Here is a 21,955-nt window from a genome sequence, read left to right as displayed (position 1 = left end):
AGTGCGATGCAGGGTGATATGCTGCTGGCCAATTGAAGGGAAAAGTTATGTGACTGAGACGTTTTTGTTTTAAATTATATTCTCCATAATTCCCTCTGTTAACATGGATCAGACCTGATGCAGACCTAAGGGTCGAAACATTGCCAATACAGCTCATTGGAGACTAGATTGCACTGTTCCTTTTGTGAGACAAATCTCTCATACAAACAAAAAATACTTCACATATACCAAAAGGTATTTCATAATGCACACACGAAGATCCACATTCCCTGAATTGACTGCATGTTTTGAGCAGGTCAGAGCATTAGCCTATGGGACTTACAGCGGCTTGGCGGCTAAGGCTTTCTGGTAAGGCACTAGCGGAGGATCCCACAGTCCAGAGATGAAACCACATCAGCGGTAATGCATTACAGGATGCATGTGGTGTAAAACGGCAGCAATGGTCTGTCTGGCTGATAAATAATGTATTGTAATGTATATTAAAGGCTGAGCCAACACTGCAGCCGTTCCTAGCAGCATATTCTGAGAAGCAGCAGAGGCAGAGTGCTGCTGTAGAAAAGAGAAGACAATCCTCTAATTATGCACATCTTAGAGGCAAGCGGAGGCCATCTGTCAGTGTCTGAATCAGTTACCTATTAGCAGGGCCTAAAGATATAAATATAGGAGAGGTAGCTCGTTTCATTAAGGCACACGGTGGCATGCTGCTTCAGACAGCTCCAAACACAAACTTAATTGCAAATTGGGAGGAAGAGTGGTCCTCGTGTAGCTGTGCTGTGGCTGACCCCACAGAGGGCCAGGGCAATGGCGTGTGTAATGGTACGCCACTGGGCTTGCAATGGCTGTAAAGGCCCCTCGGCTGCACACTTGTCTCACATGGCAAGGCTTTTGTCTGTTTGTGTTGATACTCAATAGTTCTCTTTGACTGTCGCTCCAAAGGCCATATTCAGGTTTTGATTGTTGCTGCTCTTCATGTAGTGAGGTGTTGAGGATGCGATGCCTGATTAGAAATCAGAACTTTTCTCCAGTCTAACTCCTTTCTGCTGGTGAGTGGGTGATAAACACTGCATATTTATCAGCAGGCTGATTCACTCTCTCCTCAGGCAAGTCTTGGCAGACACCTTTAACACAAGCGCTATGCTTTCCAGAGGAAAGAGGAAAGCATTTTCCAGAGGAAAGCATAGGGCTCAGTGGACTGCAGACAGCCAGACTGCTCTATTGCAGTGTGTCTGTCTCTAAATAGAACTGCATGGGTACAGCTGTGCTGTCCACAAACTGTCCATCTTACTCACAATCAAGATAACACATTTTAAAACTACACACCATTTCATCCCTGCAAGAGAAGCACTCACCTCTTACACAAATTCAACAAAACATTTCAAACTGTTAATCTTTAGGTACAAATACGCAACAACAAAAAAGTACATATTTTTGGTCACAGTATGCCAGAGAGTAAGCCTTGTTTTTCCCTTCTCAGATCTCCTATTTGTGGGCTGGTCTTGAACAGCAGGTGTAGTGGAAGTGGAAATGAAAGATTAGAGTGTGCCACCACACACTCTGGTGGCCTGCAGAGCATCTAATTATAGGTGGGGGCCAGGAGATGGCCCTATCCCGCTGACCTGTCACCCGTCAGCCCGCCTACCCTCCTGCCTGCCCGCATTGCTGACTACCTGCCTTTCTCCCTCCCAGTCTCTGTCTATCTGCCTGCACACACTAGCTTCCTGTCTGCCAGTCTGTCTCCTTGTCTGTCTGTGTCCATACCTGTACTGATACCGTGAGACTGGCCATTGCCTGAGGGGATATCCACTTGAGGATCAGTGAGCAGAGTTTATAGAATACACCAGGTATGAAATACACGTCGCCCCCGAAACAGAACATAGAGAGGAATGAAGGCTGTGAAGAAAGGAATCTTCACACACCCTGTCTGTGACCGCTTCCTCACCCTGACTTGATCCTGCCAGGGCTTTATGGCACGAGGATGCTCTTATTCATGATGACATTACATGTGCTTTAAGTTGAGAGATTCACAGGGTGAAATTAAGATTATTTCAGCTTAGGGTATTAGATCACAATGCCTCATTAAAACAGCTAGACAGAGACATTTAAACAAGGTTCAAATCTCCCAGGCCAACTGTCACTACTCCTCCACACAGAGGACACCGTCCCCAGGAGGAGAGAGCTCAGCTAAGAAGTCAGATGACCAAACAGCCAGACCCAAGGCCTTCACATAAAGCCCTAGTGCCAGAAGAACACTGAAGGAAGCCAAGTGGGGTTTGAATTAAAGGATATAGCACAGCTTGTACTTTACTTTCAAATTCAGAATGGAGATAAAGACTAGCCGTGTCAATTCTTGGGAGCATGTGACTGAGAAATAGTAACAAGAATCTAAGTAGGCCTATACCTGAACATATTGTACTGGTCTCTCATCTACCGCAGATGAACAGAAGAAAGTGTTAAAATAGTGCTGCAGTGAAATAGGATACACCAATTGCAGAGCCCAAGGCTTGGAACTAGTTCATTAACATGGGGCAATGACTTACCAGGAAGGCTATTATACTCCGCTGTGTGCTCTCCCACTGAAAACAGCTTTTAATGTACTGTAACGTATGCAGCACTGCCATGGTGATTTTTCGAACTCTGTAGATATTCTGGGCAAGGACCTAATGGGAAATAATCCAAACAAAATGGCAGCTAGCATGATTTGATAAAAGCTTCATGTGTATGATTCAAAATCAGGATTATTCAAGGCCTTATTTGCTGCTGTGTGGCTTTTCGGGTTTGTTGTCTTGAGCCAAATAGTTAGACTATGACCAATCAAAGCTAATATGCTGCTTGCCTATGGAAGCTTTGTTTCTGTGATTTAAGGAGCATGTTCCAGTACTCCTTCATCCAACAAACTGTATCTACCATGCTCTATGTGTATAAATCATTAATTTTAGATTCTATATGCCTAACATTCATTGCGAAGGCAAACCTTTTTGGAGAATTTTTGATTGTCCTCCATGAATTTCTCCTCTTTTGGTTTGAAGGTTTTGATGCCGGCTCTAACCTGAGAAAGATATTACAAATTGTCAAAGACATATCCAATGAAAAGGAAACTCAATGCAATGGGAGAAATCATTATAGAATCAGTAAGTTAAATGATTGGGTCAATTGTCAAAGAGCATGAGCTTGGCTAGAATCAGCCAGTGAGTTCTTACTGGGTTATAGTGGACCTCCATCACCAGTGAGATGGTACCTTTGGCTGGACCCCTCAAGTTCTCATTCTTCAACCCTCGGGTGACCTGCTGTCCATTCTGAACCTGTAGCGTTAGAAAATGCATGTCAATCAATTGCACCACATTAGTATTTAGTGAAGATGCTCCTTCCTCTCTGACCCATGATATGTTTTACAACTTGTCAATGTCAATGAATAAACTATTATGAATCAAAGGATCACCCAACTTACAGAGAGTAGTGGAATGGCAACTCTGCCCAAAAAGTCTGGGGCTTTGTCTCCATCTTCATCAAAGACCTTCAGCTCCAACACATCATGGATGTCCTTTATTGGGCTGTCAACAGATAACTAGTTAGTCCAGATCTGAATGAATACATTCATTTGCATTAATGTTTACAAAGTACACTATAAGACCAAGGAAAAACGCATGTACAATGTAAAGACTTTGTTCCACTCAGGGCTGAGTGTTTTGTAGATGGTGTGAGTCTGTAGCCTGCTGTTCCCCAGCTCCAGTACACAGAATGGATCACTTTTCCCTGCAAAGAAAGAACAAAGCTGTGTTACATTGTGTGTGCAATTGTAGATGGACTCAGCCATAGAAAGTCACCAGTTCAAAGGGGAATGGTTAAAAGTGGAATGGTTAAAAGTGGAGTGATATATCACCATTGAGATCAGTTGATGTGAGATCTGTTGCATTGAAAACCTTGACTTGAAGGAAGCCAACCTCCCTCACACTTTTGTGAGAGTTCTTCAAACTCTGCAAAGGTAAAATGATACCATCAGTCTTAGTTAAATGTATAAACGCAAGTTAGTATTCCACAAGTTAGTATAGATAGCTTTTGAAATGTATTTACTTGTCTGCTTGTACTTACTAATTCAAGCATGTAAAATGTCAACAGTGACATGAATAAGTAGTAATATTTCCCTAAAGATACTAACATATTTCTCCAGTATTTGGTCCCTCTCGTCTGGCTGTTCCAGGGGAGGTTTGTTAATGTCTGATATGGAGACCTCACTGCAGGGGTTGAAGGTGGCCAGTAATATCAGCCTGCCTTTGCCTGGGTCCAGGGCTTGTGTGTAGAGCTGCTGTGTGTTTACTGGCAGCTTGGACAGGTCCACCTCAAACCTGCACACAAGACGGTATCAGCCTTCAATATCACGGCTGAACAATGTCCATTTAAAAGAACAGTTAAGATAACAAACAATCAGACAATCAAGGCCATACTAACATTCCCCAGGATTCCTTACTCTTCCTGCCTCTCTTAACAAACACCTCCACCTTCAGTGGCTCCAGCCAGTTCTCATACTTGTTGAAGTCAAACTTCTCCCTCCACCGAGGGTTGGCCTGAACGCACAGGTTCTGAGGGAGAGAGCGATAGAGCATAGTGCTGATACAGTACTGTAGTGTGGGTGGGCACTGGAACACACACGGCCTGATGCAAAGCGGTGTCAGGTTTAAACAGTGAGCAGACATTACATGACAGGTGGATTTAGTTTTCATTCAGTGCGACCAGGACGGGGCGGGGGAGAGGAGAGGGAAGGAGAGAAGGGGTTTTTGTGTGAGCGCTCCTCAGCCTCCTCTCTAGGATTGTAACTACTGACAGCATCCAGTTAGAATTAGCTTTGTTCAACAAACAAACAAGCCGAAACAAAACCAGAGAGGTTTACAAAGAAATTACATGAGAACACAAGACTGGCGCGCTGCAGAATCATCAGGAGGGAGGCCAACAAGTAGAGGTAGACGAGCAGGGCCTGCTGGGTATGCAAATCAAGTGAAGCATAGTGAAGCCCTCCACCTGAAGGAGAGCATGGTGCAGAGAGATGCCCAGTCTAATGAGCTGCTCTGCCATGCTGGGTGTAGGAAGGTGTAGGAAAAACACTGACACACACCTGCTGAGAGAAAGGGAGGGACAGAGAAAGGGAGGGACAGAGAAAGATATGGAGAGAGAAAGAAAGTGAGGGTGAGAAGGAGAGAAAGGGGAGAGAGAAGAAATTAGCAGCAGAAAGGAGGGTGGAGAGCATGTGCAAATGGGAAGGGAAGAGACAAAAGGAAGGGAGGAGGCAAAAGGACTAATAGATTGAGAAATAAGCTCACCTTGCTCTTGTACTTCTGCTCTCCCAGTCTGTAACGCACATAGACGTCCCCCTGGCCGTATTCAGGCATGTCCTGTCCCTCTAACAGGGTGATACCAAACACGCCACCCCACAGCTGGCTCATATTGGTGGCCTCAGCTGAACCCTGGGTCTGGTCCTTATCCTGGGGCTGGGTCTGGTCCCCCTTCTGGTTCTGGCCTCCCTGGGAGACACAAACATGGACACACAGCTGCATTAGGACACCCTCCATGACAAAACCCTCTGAGTGGCTACCCCACTATTCACCGGCGCCTCAAGTCTGGCACCTCATCTGCATGGACTGCATGGGCTACAGCCTCTATCTGTTTGAGCACATTAGCCTTTCTCCAGTGAATGTAGCAGAGCCACGTCAGTGGGGAGAGGAGAGGTTCCTGGAGAGAGGGGGGTGTCAGTGAGCAGAGCCGCCAGATGTCCCTGGCTGTGACAGTCCCACTCATCACAGACCTAGAGACAGAGTGTGGGGAGGCAGGACACTTGGCATACTGCACAGGAGACAGCCGGCCGCAGTGAGTAATGATGCAAACCAACCACACAGCCCTCTCATCAGCAAATTATGCATGGATGTACATAAAGCCTGGCAATGACATATACAGCATTGTACACATTGGTCTATTCTTCACTAAATCTCAATTATCCAATCAAATCTCTAAAATCAGCTAGAAGGGGATGAGAGGAACAAGATGTCCAGGATGTCAGAACACAGAGACATCAAGGACAGCCTTTCCCAAATCTAACCGTCCTTCCGGGCCACAGGGGAAGACAGGGAGGATCTATTTAACATCAAAAGGAGATTGTCTACTGGCCTATCGGGAGATTAAACTGTGGCAGATGTTGCGACTGAATAGGCGTGAGAATAAACCCACAATCACCATAATGAGAGCGGCGTCAGTCTAAAAAACAAAACAATTTAACTGCCTCCAATTTCAGCCTAAATCACAATGCTTAAAAAGAGATAGATCTGAGGCTCTACAGAGTGGGAGAAACAGGCCTTGATACGCATCTATGTGTTCAAAGTTCCCTTGAGCCTGTGCAGTGATAGGCCATCTCTTTCAAAACAAACAGCAGAGAGAGAGGGGATGTGTGGGGCTGACTGTAATTAAAGAGCAGGACTGTAATCTGCTCCGACCTCTTTGATACTCTGTCTCCCTCTGCTGCCCTCCCCACGGCTTCAAACGGCCCAGCCCAGCCCCAGCTATGGCCCCCCTGCCACCCCGTCCCTCCCCTCCCCTCCGGGGTCACTGCCCACACCGTCACCCAGGGCCCAGGCCACTGGGGATCAAAGCCTGTATGTCTCAGGGATCTGTATTAACATGGAATACCACGGCATAGTGTTGCTCGGCCCTATAAATATCCCTCATCTCCTCTTTAAAGAGGGGGAACACAGCGGAGTGGAGGAGCGACATGAGGCAGTGCCCGCCAAGTGTTTATCTTGGACACATTTCTATCTCAGCGGCCAACAAAACAATTCCACTTAACTGTAAGTGGCCCCTAAAGAGAGTCTATTCCTGGTCCTTAAAGGGTCTGCGATTGCTTCCATATGCTAGGACAGCATGGGGACGAGCAGGATGGGCTCAGACCTACGTCCATTTGGCTGGTAACTCGGCTCTGTCCATCCACAGCTGTGATATTACATCCTAACATCTGGGTTATTGCCCACTATGCCTGGGAATTATCAGCGTCACGAATCTTCGGCATCTCACACTGGCAACGTGCCTCAAACAGCAGAGCCCCCGCTCTCCCACACAGTCCCCTCCAGACAGAAACACTATCACACAACGCACAGAGACAGAGTTTTACTGTGGCATTTTCTATTCACTGTCTCTGTGGTAGTTGTACTGAGAGTGAACAGGAGTGAGGAGTAGCACTGGGAGATGCAGAATGACTAAGAGCTTAGTGCTCAGTCCCAGACACCAGGATAGGTGTTAAATGGAACAGGATTTTATATTGTATTTATCAAAAATATTAATTCAATTGTGTCACAAAATTAACATAGTCATACTGCTACAGACAAATCTTGGCCTGCCTCTGCAGAAGTCTACATTTGTACCATAATTTGAGCAGAGGAACATCGGGAGAGTCGGATCACACATTTTTGTCTCTTTGTCTGTTCATTTGTCCATCTGCAGAGCATACAATGTGTATATGAAATGTGTTTTATTTCTTATCTATTTAACATCAAATGGAGATTGTCTACTGGCCTATCAGGAGATAAAACTGTGGCAGACGTAGCGAGTGAATAGGTGTGAGAATAAACCCACAATCACAGTAATGAGAGAAGCGTCAGTCTAAAAAACAAAACACTTTAACTGCCTCCAATTTCAGCCTAAATCGCAATGCTTCAAAAGAGATAGAGCTGTATATTAAATCCCAAAGAGGCTCTACTCCTAAATGTGCTTATTTAACATGTAAATATGAAGTTAAAATGTTTAGATCATTCTAATGTTTGGTTTAGTCTGACATTGTTCACACAATACAATTCCAAAAACAAAACTTGTCGTTGGCAATGTGACAAGGAAGTTAACCCCATTAACTAAGAAATACATTATTTCACACAATAAAGATTGAAAACGCATGCACAAAAACAAAAATCCTAGAACTTGACTTCATTCTTTGTCATGATCATCGTTTATAATGCAGTGATATACTGCCCCCTGCTGCTGGAAATTAGGCACAATATCAGCAATATTTGGATTTCTCATCTGACGAGTAATGAGGAGTATAGTGTTAGTATAACTAGTATTGTGAATATCTATTCTAGCAATAGACACATTGCCAGATATTGGCATTGAACACTTTCTAGAATTACAATTACACAACAAAAATATGCAAGTAGAAAGTAGAAAATTCAATGTCCTACCCTAAATCTTCTTATATTTTTCTGGTGCCGTTTCTGTAATGGATATAAACATTTATGGACAAACTTGAAAATATCGAGATTGAAAATCTGAGATGCAACATTATTTAGAGACTCCAATCAAATGAGGCTTACTGGTCTTTTGATCGTAGAACCTCTGAAAGTTAGGCATGTGTCAATGACGATGACGCCCATGTCATCCTCCAGACTGCTGGGGTCCTCCAGACTTAGCACCATCTCACTGGTCCTGGACAGAGAGAGATACAGACACATACAATAATTTACCAGATTGAGCCTACACAAGAAGTTCTGCAGTTTACTAGATGATATACAGGCTGAGTGATTAGTAGTGTGTGTATTACTCACTTGTCTAATTCAAGGTTTTTGATCACAATTGTGCTGGAACCCATGAATTCATCAGTGGTACGGTCCTTATCATAGACCTACAGCAATTAGAAACACCATACTCAGTATAAAATATGTTTTTTGTATGTCAATCAGGCTTTGGCACAATTAACTCTTATTGTATGCCAGTTGTGTATCCTATGCAGGCCATAGCTATGACACTTTTAAGACAATATAAGTACATTGTCGTGCATGTGTAGGTGTTACTTAGACAACGTAAGTCAAAACAACAGATTAATGGGATACTCACCCTCACGTCGACAACCTGCTCCCAATCCTGCAGGGGGAAAGAGAAGGACTCACTCCATTTTGGATTCAGGTTCTTATACACAACTTTGCTTTTGTAAAACGTCTTTCCTTCCAGTTTGAACTTGACATAAGGATCACTTGTACCTAGAGAAAATTAAGGAAAATGGAATGTTCAGATAATAGCAGATAAAAACCATTATAAGATAACAACATTATCAACAAAATCAATCATGACACAAAATCATACTTGCTAAGGGGTGAGTATCATAATTTACAAAAATGGTATAAAAAAAATATATCACATATATATTTTTTTATATATATGACAAGACAGATCCACACCCTCTCCCCAGCTAGATAAATCAAAGAGCGGTTGTGTGAGAAACTGAGATATGCAGGGAGGAGGTGCACCCCACATTTATTTCAGAAAACAGAGGGATGTAGCTGTTTAATTGTGAAAGAGTAGAAACTCTCACCAGCAAATAAAGTCCAGAAACCAGGAGCAACCGGTGTTAATCTCCCAAGCCTGTTAAGAAAGTCTGCCTGGTGGTGGGGTGGGGGGGACGGGGTGTCTTTGTTTCAGCCATTGCATGCAGATTGGCTGAAAAATGAAAGCCAGTCCCATGCCTTCATTTGTATGGAGGAATAAAGGGGTGCTTGAGAGAGCCTGCAGGGAGGCTTGAATCACATGACAAAGCCCTGCGGGGATGGGCTGTCAGGCCTGTCAGCTCCCCACTCCAAATGAACATCTCCCAAAGGCAGGCAGGACCCACAGCAGCTCCACCCTGCCAGTCTGTGACAGGGAAACCTCCAGGCAACTTGACAGGAGGAGAATGTGGCAGCCAGTGAGAAGAAAAGCTCTGGCATGACTGAGAACGGTGACGATGGAAATTAACGGTGAAAAAAAGGGAGAACAAAAACATGTAAGTGGGGGCTGGTGGCAAGGGTCCTTTTAGAATATGTAATGACAGTGGATGGTGTTGGTGGGTCTCTGGCACCATGTTGATTGTTGGGAAAACGGTGGAGAGGCAGCGGGCGTGTGGGGATTGCATCATCATCATGGTGACATCCTGTCAGGAAAAGTAAGGTCTCAACTAGCAGGGAGCTGTAGCTCGAGACAACAAGGCCAGGGAAGCCATGGCCACAGTTACACAGGAAACCTCAGCACAAGCGGAGGGCTACATCATTCTATCCTCCTGATTCCTGCTTACAAGAAAAAACTAAAGCAGCAAGGACCAGTGCCTCGCTTAATACGGAAGTGGTCAGATAATGCAGATGCTAAGCTACAGGACTGTTTTGCTAGCAGAGACTGGAATATGTTCCGGGACTCATCCGATGGCATTCAGGAGTATGCCACATCAGTTACTGGCTTCAACAATAAGTGTATCGATGACGTTATCCCCACAGTAACCATACGTACATACCCCAACCAGAAGCCATGGACTACAGGCAACATCTGCACTGAGCTAAAGGGTAGAGCTGCCGCTTTCAAGGAGTGGGACTCTAACCTGGACACTTATAAAAAATCCCGCTATGCCTTCAAACGAACCATCAAACAGGCAAAGCTTAAATACAGGACTAAGATTGAATCCTACTACACCGGCTCCGATGCTCGCGAGGCCCAGCCGCGAGCTGTCCAGTGACAAGCCTACCAAACAAGCTAAATTACTTCTATGCGTGCTTCGAGGCAAGCAACACTGAAGCATGCATGAGAGCACCAGCTGTTCCAGATGACTGTGTGACCATGCTAGCCGTAGTCAATGTGATTAAGACCTTGAAACAGGTTAACATTCACAAGGCTGAAGGGCCAGACGGATTACCAGGACATGTACTCCAAGCATGCGCTGACCCACTGGCAAGTGTCTTCAATGACATTTTCAATCTGTCCCTGGCCGAGTCTGTAATACCTAAATGTTTCAAGCAGCCCACCATAGTCCCTGTGCCCAAGAAACTGCCTAAATGACTACCGACCCATAGCACTCACGTCTGTAGCCATGAAGTGCTTTGAAAGGCTGGTCATGGCTCACATCAACACCATCATCCCACTACAATTTGCATACCGCCCCAACAGATCCACAGAAGAAGGAGAATGATGGAGTGCTGCATCAGATGACTTAGCCTCCACAATCACCCGACCTCAACCCAATTGAGATGGTTTGGAATGAGTTGGACCGCAGAGTGAAGGAAAAGCAGCCAACAAGTGCTCAGCATATGTGGGAACTCTTTCAATACTGTTGGAAAAGCATTCCTCATGAAGCTGGTTGAGAGAATGCCAAGAGTGTGCAAAGCTGTCATCAAGGCAAAGGGTGGCTATTTTGAAGAATCTAAAATACAAAATATATTTTGATTTGTTTAACACTTTTCTGGTTACTACATGATTCCATATGTGCAATTTCATATTGTGATGTCTTCACTATTATTCTACAATGTAGATAATAATAAAACGTTAAGACACACCTTTGACTGATTAGGTGTGTCCAAAATGTTGACTGGTACTGTACATATTACCTCAACTACCTCGACGAAACTGTACCCCCGCACATTGACTCCGTACCGGTACCGCCTGTATATAGCCTCGTTATTGTTATTTTATTGTTGCTCTTTAATTTTTTACTTTAGTTTATTTAGTAAATATTTTTCTAAACTCTTATTATTCTTAAAACGGCATTGTTGATTAAGGGCTTGTAAGTAAGCATTTCACAGTAAGGTCTACAGTAACACCTGTTGTATTGGGGCAGCAGGTAGCCTAGCGGTTAGAGTGTTGGACTAGTAACCAAAAGGTTGGAAGATCAAATTCCTGAGCTGACAAGGTAAAACTCTGTCATTCTGCCCCCGAGGGGCTGTTAACCCACTGTTCCTGTGCTGTTGTTGAAAATAAGAAATTGTTCTTAACTGACTGGCCTAGTTTAAAAAATAAAATTGATGTGTTTGACAAATAACATTTGATTTGAAACGGAGAAAATAAAAAGCCTACATATCGCAGCGATGGTCAGTCAGGCGATGAGGTGAAACTTAAGATTGGAGATCTAAACTGTTCATAAAATCAAACAAACAAAATGTTGCAGTGATGTTTGGTTTTCAATAGCAGAGGAGAAATGAATGAAGGCCACAAGTTACTTTCAAACAGCAATTCAGTCTATTGACACTTGAGGTTGCTGCTTCCCCAAACAAAACCCCTTTGCATCCCTACAAGTCCACAATGACAATTGACAGATGACTGAGGAAATAAAAAAAATGGAGGTATGCATTTGAGTTATATTTTGGAGGTGAGATTAGATCATTCATATTCAGAAAATGTTATGTCTAACAATCAATCCTTTTTTGGATCCAGACCCCAAACAGTCAGTTTGTATTCCACAGTCGTTGAGTATAATTCAGGGATGGGCAACTTTGATGGATCCGGCCCTAGTCTTTTGGGGGCACTAAAGGCCGCTACACACTTCACGCAAACAGAGCGACGGAGCGTCGTATATGTTCCGTTCCACAATTTGAGCCAAACAAAAGTATTTAAAACTACGTGTGAAAACTACGCTCTGTCGTGTAGGTGTGTAGGGCCATTAAGCGAGATTTGGTTGGGGGGCTCCCCCACCTTGCGGGCAAAACATTTTACTGGCCCCTGTCTTGGCGGCAGAGAGAAAAGTTGGTTTTACAGTTTTTTTGGATTGCTTACACACTAAAATTAAAAGTAGTACACTATTAGCAAAACCTTACACTTAAGAAGCAAAACATCAGCCCATATTTGCACAACTATAAGCACATTGTCAACCTCACACTTGTTGCAAAACTCTACACACAGTGATTTGCAAAACACTAAACACACTTAACATACATTACACACAAAAATCTATCATGAAGTCACGTCCTTGCAATACCAAAGCACTGACTGTCAAATTACCACACCGTCCAACCAATTGGTTCAACACAGTCATCAGGTGTGCAAACACTCGTTTGCTTAATTGTAGACACACCAATCAGGTGTATAAGCACTATAAAAAGCAGCAGGTGAGTTCATCGGTCTTCAAGCACAATGGAAAGAGTCAGAGAAAGAGTAAGACGAGGAGGAGGAGGAGGACGACGAGGACGAGGAGGAGGAGGAGAACGAGGAGGAGGAGGAGCACGAGGAGAACGAGGAGGACGAGGAGAACGAGGAGGAAGGGGAAGAAGAGGAAGAGGAAGACAAGAAGGTGCTCAAAGAGGACCGAATCTGACAAATGAGATCCGCGCAACACTGGTTGACCACGTTGTCAACCACGGCCTGACGCTGAGGGAGGCTGGACTGCGAGTACAGCCAAATCTAAGCCGATATACAGTGGCAAGTGTGATGAGAACATTACGACTGGAAAATAGGTATTGTAAAAATATCATCATATCAAAAACATCTGCATGGTTTCAGTAACTGCTTACAGTACTGTATTCTATGCACTATCAGCACTTCTGTTACCTTTTCCTGTGAAATTACTGTACTATTGTATACTGTTTTTTTTTCTACATAAGATTGAGGGTCAGGGACGACAAGGGGGAAGGCCTCCTATGTTCACAGAACAGCAAGAGAGGGAGATAGTAAACATGGTTTTGGCCAACAATGCTATAACACTCAAGCAGCTCCAAGCTAACATTGTCAATAACCACGCCATTTTCAACGATATCCATCAGGTCTCAACATCAACACTGGCACGCATCCTAAAAAAAAAACATATTCAAATGAAGCAAATTTATCGAGTGTCTTTCGAGCGCAATTCCGAAAGGGTGAAACGACTGCGGCATGATTATGCAGAGGTATGTATTCACTTTAGCAGTGTGATCTTGCATACTGTCTCATAATATTTTACTGTACTGTAATATGTATACTAGATCTACACTGAACTACACAATTTTGCCTGACACTGTTTTTCAGAGAGTTTTACGAATGGATGGAGAGGAGATCCAGCATGAGTTCATTTACGTAGATGAGGCTGGGTTCAACCTGACGAGAACACGAAGGAGGGGAAGAAACATCATTGGCCACAGGGCTATAGTCAATGTCCCAGGGCAACGTGGGGGTAATATAACACTCTGTGCAGCCATTACACAGAATGGGGTCCTCCACCGCCATGCCCTTACAACACAGCACTCATACTTACATTCTTGGACCAATTGCACAACATAACAGCATCAAATCGATCATATGCAATACATTGTTGTCTGGGACAATGTCTTTCCACCGCTCTGCTCTGGTTCAGAACTGGTTTCAGCAACATCCACATTTCACCGTCCTATATCTTCCACCATACTCTCCATTCCTCAACCCTATAGAAGAGTTTTTCTCGGCATGGCGGTGGAAGGTATATGATCTCTGTCTCCAGGCTGAGGTACCCCTCATCCAAGCCATGGAGGAGGCCTGTGACCAGATGGAGGTAGCAGCAATGCAAGGATGGATTCGTCATTCAAGACGTTTCTTTCCAAGGTGTCTTGCTAATGACAACATGCGATGTTGATGAAATTCTCTGGCCAGATCCAGCTAGGCGAAGAGACAATGTCTAGTTTTTTTTATTTTTTTTTACTTACAATACGTAAAGTGACGTTTGGTTACAGTATTATGAATCTCCATGTCAACATTTTGGGCGTGTTGAGAAATAAATGAGTTTCTTCAGTCTGCAACATTGGTCTTGTGTAGTGTTTGGTGAATTTACATTATATTTGTACTTTGTTGATAGTAGCCTACTCTAATCATAGGGAAGTAGAAGTGCTAAGTGTTTTAGGTTTATCACAGCAGAGTGTAACTCGTGCAAACAGAGTATAGTAATGTGAAACGTGTGTGTTTCATATGGTAACAAAGTGTGGTTTTTAAAAAGAAGTGTATAGTTTTTACAAGAGTGTTTAATTTTGCAAAGGATCTGTAGTGTTTTGCTAATTGGGTGTGTGGTTGTGCTAATTGTGTGTAGTGTTTTGAAAACACGGGCCCTGTTTTGAAAATCGTGCTAAGCAATCAAAAAAAACTAAAGTTAATTACCTGCAATTTTACAAATTTTTGCCATGGGGCAGAGAATTGAGCAATTGTATAACACATTTCATGCAATTCCACAAATTTTGCCATGGGACAGATATTTATTTAGCCAGTTAATTTCCTGCAATTCAATCCATTTTGCCATGGAGTGCAGAGAAATGTTTGCAGTTTTAAAGTAAATTTCCTGCAATTCTACACATTTTGCCATGACTTATGCCATGTTAATGTGATATCTGAGTGAGAGTGACTAACAAAATCAATGAGGCCCCTTGGAGGTCAGGGCCCCTGGGCACGTGCCATGCATGAACGGTCGGGATTCGGCCATAATTACTACAAGTTTAGATAGCTGACTAGACTAATTTACCAGTCTAAAAATTGTTAGCTGACATGGCTAATTGAGTGACTGTCAGTGACTGATAAAACAAGAGAAAAACTGCTGATGCACAACCAAGTTTCTAAATTGCACCTTGTGTATTCTACTATTCTAACTCTCAAAAGTACATTGAGACCCTGACTGAGTTCCAAAAACAGTTGCCCATCCCAGATCTAATCTGTGTAGAATATGACAGAATGCTATATAATGACATTCCAACAAGTCAACATCTACTGTCCTATACAGACTGAACTCATAAGTATGACAAAGTAAACAAACATTTCAAACTATAATGATGTAAGATCAGGGATTTCCTTTCACGGGTTCAGAACACACAAAAAGGTGAGAACTTCTTAGGATGTATTTTAGGGAATCTCCAGCAGGTGGCAGTTTGTCATTTGTGGCAGGAAAATAGTTTGCCAGCAGCTGCAAAACATTGCATGCACTCTCCAACTGACTTAACAACTTAGCCTCTAAAATTTGCATTGGTTATTAAAACCACACCACATAATTTGTTTCTCCACACATGTTTGCTTACATAGAAACCGCCACAGTGCTTCGCAATCTATTCAGCACACCACTAGGAATACTGTGGTGGAGCTTGGCTGGCAAAATAAACTTCTGCATTATACGAAGATGATCCATCTTTTCCAAAGTGACAGAAACATATCTAAGATACCAGACCCATGTAACCTCTAGTGTAACTACTAATATGTAGTGGAGCAGTGTGTGCTTCCATGAAGAAAGGCTCCCAGGTGTGTTTTGGCGACAGAGACCAAATCTGGTCTGACTGCATGCCTTTCTGGTGTCTCCCTGCTCTTCACCGACAACATTTAACAGGGACCTTCACTTGTAAACAGTAGCATTGATCAAAAGCATTGTCATTAGGCCTACACATACTCTAGACCACAACATTTCCCTCTGTGTGACTTCTGTGTGTATGAGACACACCCTGAAAGTCAGGGCGGGATTAGTGTTGAGTGAAAGTGGAACACAGTTTCTATTGGAAATTACCATAGTAAAGCAAACTATTTGAGGGACAGTTTCACCAAATATACACTACCGTTCAAAAGTTAGGGGTCACTTAGAATTATTTTATTTTTTTTAAAGAGAAGCACATTTTTGGTCCATTAAAATAACATCAAATTGATCAGAAATAAAGTGTAGACATTATTAATGTTGTAAAAGAATATTGTAGCTGGAAACGACTGATTTCTAATGGAATATCTACATAGGCGTACAGAGGCCCATTGATTAAAAAAAACTTTTGCAATTTTGTTAGCACAGCTGAAAACTGTTGTGCTTGATTAAAGAAGCAATAAAACTGGCCTTTTTAAACTAGTTGAGTATCTGGAGCATCAGCATTTGTGGGTTCGATTACAGGCTCAAAATGGCCAGAAGCAAAGACTTTCTTCTGAAACTCATCAGTCTATTCTTGTTATGAGATATTAAGGGTATTCCATGCGTGAAATTGCCAAGAAACTGAAGATCTCGTACAATGCTGTGTACAACTCCCTTCACAGAACAGCGCAAACTGGCTCTAACCAGAATAGAAAGAGGAGTGGGAGACCCCGGTGCACAACTGAGCAAGAGGACAAGTACATTAGAGTGTCTAGTTTGAGAAACAGATGGCTCACAAGTCCTCTGTATGCCTATGTGTCACGCCCTGACCGTAGATTGCTTTGTATGTTTCTATTTTTAGTTTGGTCAGGGTGTGATGTGGGTGGGTATTCTATGTTGTAGGTCTAGGTTTTCTGTTTCTATGTGTTTGGCCTGGTATGGTTCTCAATCAGAGGCAGCTGTCTATTGTTGTCTCTGATTGAGAGCCATACTTAGGTAGCCTGTTTTCCCACTTGTGTTTGTGGGTGGTTATTTTCTGGTTAGTGTTTGTTTCTCCTGTCAGAACTGTTCGTTGGTCGTTTTGTTGTTTTTGTTCGTGTATTCATCTTGATTAAAAGTTATGGATACGTACCACGCTGCACTTTGGTCCACCTCTCCTTCTCCCGACGACAATCGTTACACTATGTAGATATTCCATATGAAAATCTGTCATTTCCAGCTATAATATTCATTTACAACATTAACAATGTCTACACTGTATTTCAGATCAATCTGATGTTCTTTTAAATGGTCAAAAATATGCTTTTCTATCAAAAACAAGGACATTTCTAAGTGACCCCAAACTTTTGAACGGTAGTGTATAATCTCAATTGCTCTGCTTCAGTTTGTCTAAAACAGTGAAAACATACTGTTTAGGGAAGCTAATGTGAATGAACATATGTCTTTACGCAGGTGAAAATAACGATGAACAAGAACAGCATGCTGTAATCACTGTCAAAAATACATTCGACACAGGTAGATGCCCTTTGTACAGTATGTGCTTCCACAATAGTTTTTTAAGATCAGCAAAGTAAATATGATTAACTGCTTTGTCATCATCTGACTCAGCATAATATCCTCCTCCTCAAATTGTAAGTATGTACAGTTGAAGTCAGAAGTTTACATACACTTATGTTGGAGTCATTAAAACTTGTTTTTCAACGACTCCACAAATGTCTTGTTAACAAACTGTCGTTTTTGCAAGTTGGTTAGGACATCTACTTTGTGCATGACACAAGTCATTTTTCCAACAATTGTTTAGACAGATTATTTCACTGTATCACAATTCCAGTCGATTAGAAGTTTACATACCGTACACTAAATTGACTGTGCCTTTAAACAGCTCGGAAAATTCCAGAAAATTATGTCATGGCTGTAGAAGCTTCTGATAGGCTAATTGCAATCATTTGAGTCAATTGGAGGTGTACCTGTGGATGTATTTCAAGGCCTACCTTTAAACTCAGTGCCTCTTTGCTTGACATCATGGGAAAATCAAAAGAAATCAGCCAAAACCCCCAAAAATTGTAAACCTCCACAAAGTCTGGTTCATCATCGGGAGCAATTTCCAAATGCCTGAAGGTGCCACGTTCATCTGTACAAATAATAGTACGCAAGTATAAACACCAGGGGACCACGCAGCCATCATACCGCTCAGGAAGGAGACGCGTTCTGTCTCCTAGAGATGAGCGTACTTTAGTATGACAAGTGCAAATCAATCCCAGAACAACAGCAAAGGACCTTGTGAAGATGCTGGAGGAAACAGGTACAAAGGTATCTATATGCACAGTAAAACGAGTCCTATATCGACATAATCTGAAAGGCCGCTCAGCAAGGAAGAAGCCACTGCTGCAAAACCGCCATAAAAAAGGCAGACTACAGTTTGCAACTGCACATGGGAACAAAGATCATACTTTTTGGAGAAATGTCCTCTGGTCTGATGAAACAAAAATGGCCATAATGGCCATAAAGACCATCGTTATGTTTGTAGGAAAAAGGGGGAGTCTTGCAAGCCGAAGAACACCATCTCAACCGTGAAGCACGGGGGTTGCAGCATCATGTTGAGGGGGTGCCTTGCTGCAGGAGAGACTGGTGTACTTCACAAAATAGATGGCATCATGAGGATGGAAAATGTTGTGGCTATATCGAAGCAACATCTCAAGACATCCGTCAGGAAGTTAGAGCTTGGTCGCAAATGGGTCTTCCAAATGGACAATGACCCCAAGTATACTTCCAAAGTTGTGGCAAAATGGCTTAAGGACAACAAAGTCAAGGTATTGGAGTGGCCATCATAAAGCCCTGACCTCAATCCTATAGAAAATTTGTGGGCAGAACTGAAAAAGCGTTGCGAGCAAGGAGGCCTACAAACCTGACTCAGTTACAGCAACTCTGTCAGGAGGAATGGGCCAAAATTCACCCAACTTATTGTGGGAAGCTTGTGGAAGGCTAACCGAAACGTTTGACCCAAGTTAGACAATTTAAAGGCAACGCTACCAAATACTAGTTGATCGTGTGTAAACTTCTGACCTACTGGGAATGTGATGAAAGAAATAAAAGCTGAAATAAATCATTCTCTCTTCTATTATTCTTAAAACAAATTGGTGATCCTAACTGACCTAAGACTGAAAATGTTTACTAGGATTAAATGTCAGGGATTGTGAAAAACGGAGTTTAAATGTATTTGGCTAAGGTGTATGTAAACTTCTGACTTGAACTGTATATATCAATATACCCAGCATGCCTCAGAGATTACATTCATCCATATGTAGACCTCCAGAAGTTCCAGTTACTTTCCTTCCACTTACCGTTGCGGTCTCTGATGACCAGGTTCCTGCCCTCCTTCAGGTTGACAGTGAGGAGGTACTTCTGAATAGGACCAGGTAGGCTTCCTGCTGCCATAGCCTGCAAATGAAAGGAATCACATTAATATGATGCTCTATAGTCTACAGCCTTAGTGTTGTCCATTATCATTAACAAGGTCTGGATGTCCAAGTCCAGTACTCACATTGTTGCCGGCTTGATCCTGCAAGGGCTGGGCATAGAAGTCATTGTGCTCGTTGGGTAACTACGGGAGAAAGCATATCAAAAAGACAAGCAAGAAAGCATATCAAAAAGACATCTACAAAGTATGGAACAAAGTTACGTGTTATAATGTTCGGTCGTCATTCTTGACCAATGTTGAACTTACTATAATTGTGACTGCAACTAGTTAGATCAGCAAGTTTCCGGCCATGCATAGCAAACATCAATTAGACAGATCCACAGATAACACCTTGGAAGTGACTTCAGGTCTACACAAAAGCTTTGAAAAAATGTTTGCTTCTATTTGACATCATATCGGGCTCCCAAGTGGCACAGCGGTCTAAGGCACTGCATCTCAGTGCTAGAGGTGTTACTACAGTCCTTGGTTCGAATCCAGGCTGTATCACATCTAACCGTGATTGAGAGTCCCATAGTGCGGCACACCATTGGCCAAGCGTCGTCCGGGTTTGTCCTGGGTAGGCCGTCATTGTAAATAAGAATTTGTTCTTAACTGACTTGCCTAGTTAAATAAAGGTTACATTTCTGACAAAGAACCACTGAAGCATTATCTTAAGCACAATCCATGACTTTAAGCAATTCTATTGTAATGGATCTAGAGACTGATCATAGAAAACCTTGAGGCAGAGAGCAGGCATAACAGCTCAAGAGTGTGAAGAACCAGTCCACATCATTTGAATGTGAAAAGAGAGCTTGCAAATGTTCATGCTAATGAGACCACAGTGAAAATACACTACGTCAAACATACTGTCTTATGGTCACTAAAGTTTACTGTGACATAGATACATTTATTTTATATCTAAACGTGTGTGAAAACTGTCTTTTAGCCCGTATTTTGACTTTACACTGTATGCACTAGGCCTATAACTATATCTGTGGAGGGTATGATAAAGTTCAATATTAGTGTGTCATCTGACCTCAATGCCTTCCTGAAGCTCCCTGCAGAAAATGTCTCTGATGTCTGTGGATACGGGGGGCTCTGGCATATCCAGGTCCTCAGAGTCAGTGGGCCAGAACGTGTAGGGTTCTTTCTCTAATGGGGTTCCACACGCAGAACCATCCACACTGTCAGCAGGGGTGCACATCCTGTCCGGGGTGCCCATCCTGTCCGCCCTGTTCACTGGCAGAGACCATCTATCTGGAGGGATGTTCAATCTGTCCTGTGGATTTGGAGGAACAGACCATTTCACTTCTGCTGGTTGTTTCCCTCCCTCCCTGGAAGCAGACAGTCTCTCTGTAACTAGGTTTGTTTGGTCAGAGACAGAAGAAGCAAATCTTTCAGCAGATGTACTCACTCGGTTCCTAGCGGCCACTCTGTCTTCAGAGAAGAGCAATCTTTCTGTAGAAACATTAATTTCCTCCACTGATGAAGTCAATCTTGTTGTGCACACATGTATATTTGGAGCATTTGATCTCGGGGTAGGTATGGGTGGGTTCCCTCTGTCCGCTGGTGTTTTTACTCTTTCTGCTGAAGTAGAAGAAGCAGAAGAAGTTGATCTCTCTGCAGGTGTGTTCCATTTGTCTGATGGCATGTGGATTCTGCCCATAAAGGTTGCCATGTCCTCCTCTTCTGATTCATCATAGAGAGTTTGTGTCTCCACAGGTGCACTCATTCTAGAAACAGACACATTCATGTTATCTTTGAAAGCCAAATCATACACAGTCTTTCTACCTGAGGGGCCTGCATCAGTTGCAGTCAGCCTGTCCATGAATAGAGGGACTGAGATAAAAGAGGCGTTATCACTTGAACCTGAGGTGCTGCCAAATAAGATGGCGTCCGAGGCTGTGGAGAATGCACTTTCTACTGCAGAGGATTCAGCTTCCTGAACAAACCTCAGGTCCGGCACTGACATACTGCGTCTATAATGCAGGGGCTTGTGCTTTTTCTTCTCCAGCTTCCCCGGGGATGTCTTCTTCTTTATGTTGTTAAACTGGGTCTTGGTCTTCTCACGCAGGTTCTCCCAGACAGTTTTCTTCTTGGGGCCCATGCTGAGTGATGCAGAAGACAGGCTACACCCTTTCACACAGAGACTGCAAAGACAAGATAAAATTACAGCATTATTGGTTCATCCTTGACAGTATATTGACCCACCCGTTGGTCAATCTAAGTAAGATAATAACAAAAATCCCCATCAAAATCCATCAGTTTAAGCTAGAGATATTTTTTGTATGGACTGTGTCTCAATCCTCCGCATCCGCCTGTCAGCCTTCCGCATCTGTGGTGGAAGATGGCTGAGCTACAGCGATGTTTGTCAGACCATGAGACATCCGGAAACTCCGTTTTCTCACGAAAACATATGTATTGTCCGAATGGTCTGGGCTACACTG

At 43.1% G+C, this 21,955-nt stretch overlaps 1 protein-coding gene across 1 annotated transcript in view; it reads right to left on the bottom strand.

Moving 5' to 3' along the window:
- Nucleotides 1-21,615, bottom strand: part of mctp2a (multiple C2 domains, transmembrane 2a) — a 40,352-nt gene extending 18,737 nt beyond the window's left edge. Inside the window, 17 exon segments of the mRNA XM_039000371.1 lie at nt 2,538-2,657; nt 2,972-3,046; nt 3,198-3,299; nt 3,446-3,548; nt 3,648-3,750; nt 3,878-3,971; nt 4,154-4,340; nt 4,444-4,574; nt 5,310-5,471; nt 5,550-5,552; nt 8,337-8,448; nt 8,568-8,644; nt 8,857-8,999; nt 19,393-19,489; nt 19,593-19,652; nt 20,545-20,747; nt 21,300-21,615. Coding sequence (XP_038856299.1) covers nt 2,538-2,657; nt 2,972-3,046; nt 3,198-3,299; nt 3,446-3,548; nt 3,648-3,750; nt 3,878-3,971; nt 4,154-4,340; nt 4,444-4,574; nt 5,310-5,471; nt 5,550-5,552; nt 8,337-8,448; nt 8,568-8,644; nt 8,857-8,999; nt 19,393-19,489; nt 19,593-19,652; nt 20,545-20,747; nt 21,300-21,615 — 2,088 coding nt within the window.
- Nucleotides 21,616-21,955: the final 340 nt, after the last annotated feature.

This window comes from Salvelinus namaycush, chromosome 9 (assembly GCF_016432855.1).
Source record: "Salvelinus namaycush isolate Seneca chromosome 9, SaNama_1.0, whole genome shotgun sequence".
Classification (NCBI taxonomy): domain Eukaryota; kingdom Metazoa; phylum Chordata; class Actinopteri; order Salmoniformes; family Salmonidae; genus Salvelinus; species Salvelinus namaycush.
This window is presented reverse-complemented; position numbering and strand designations above follow the sequence as displayed.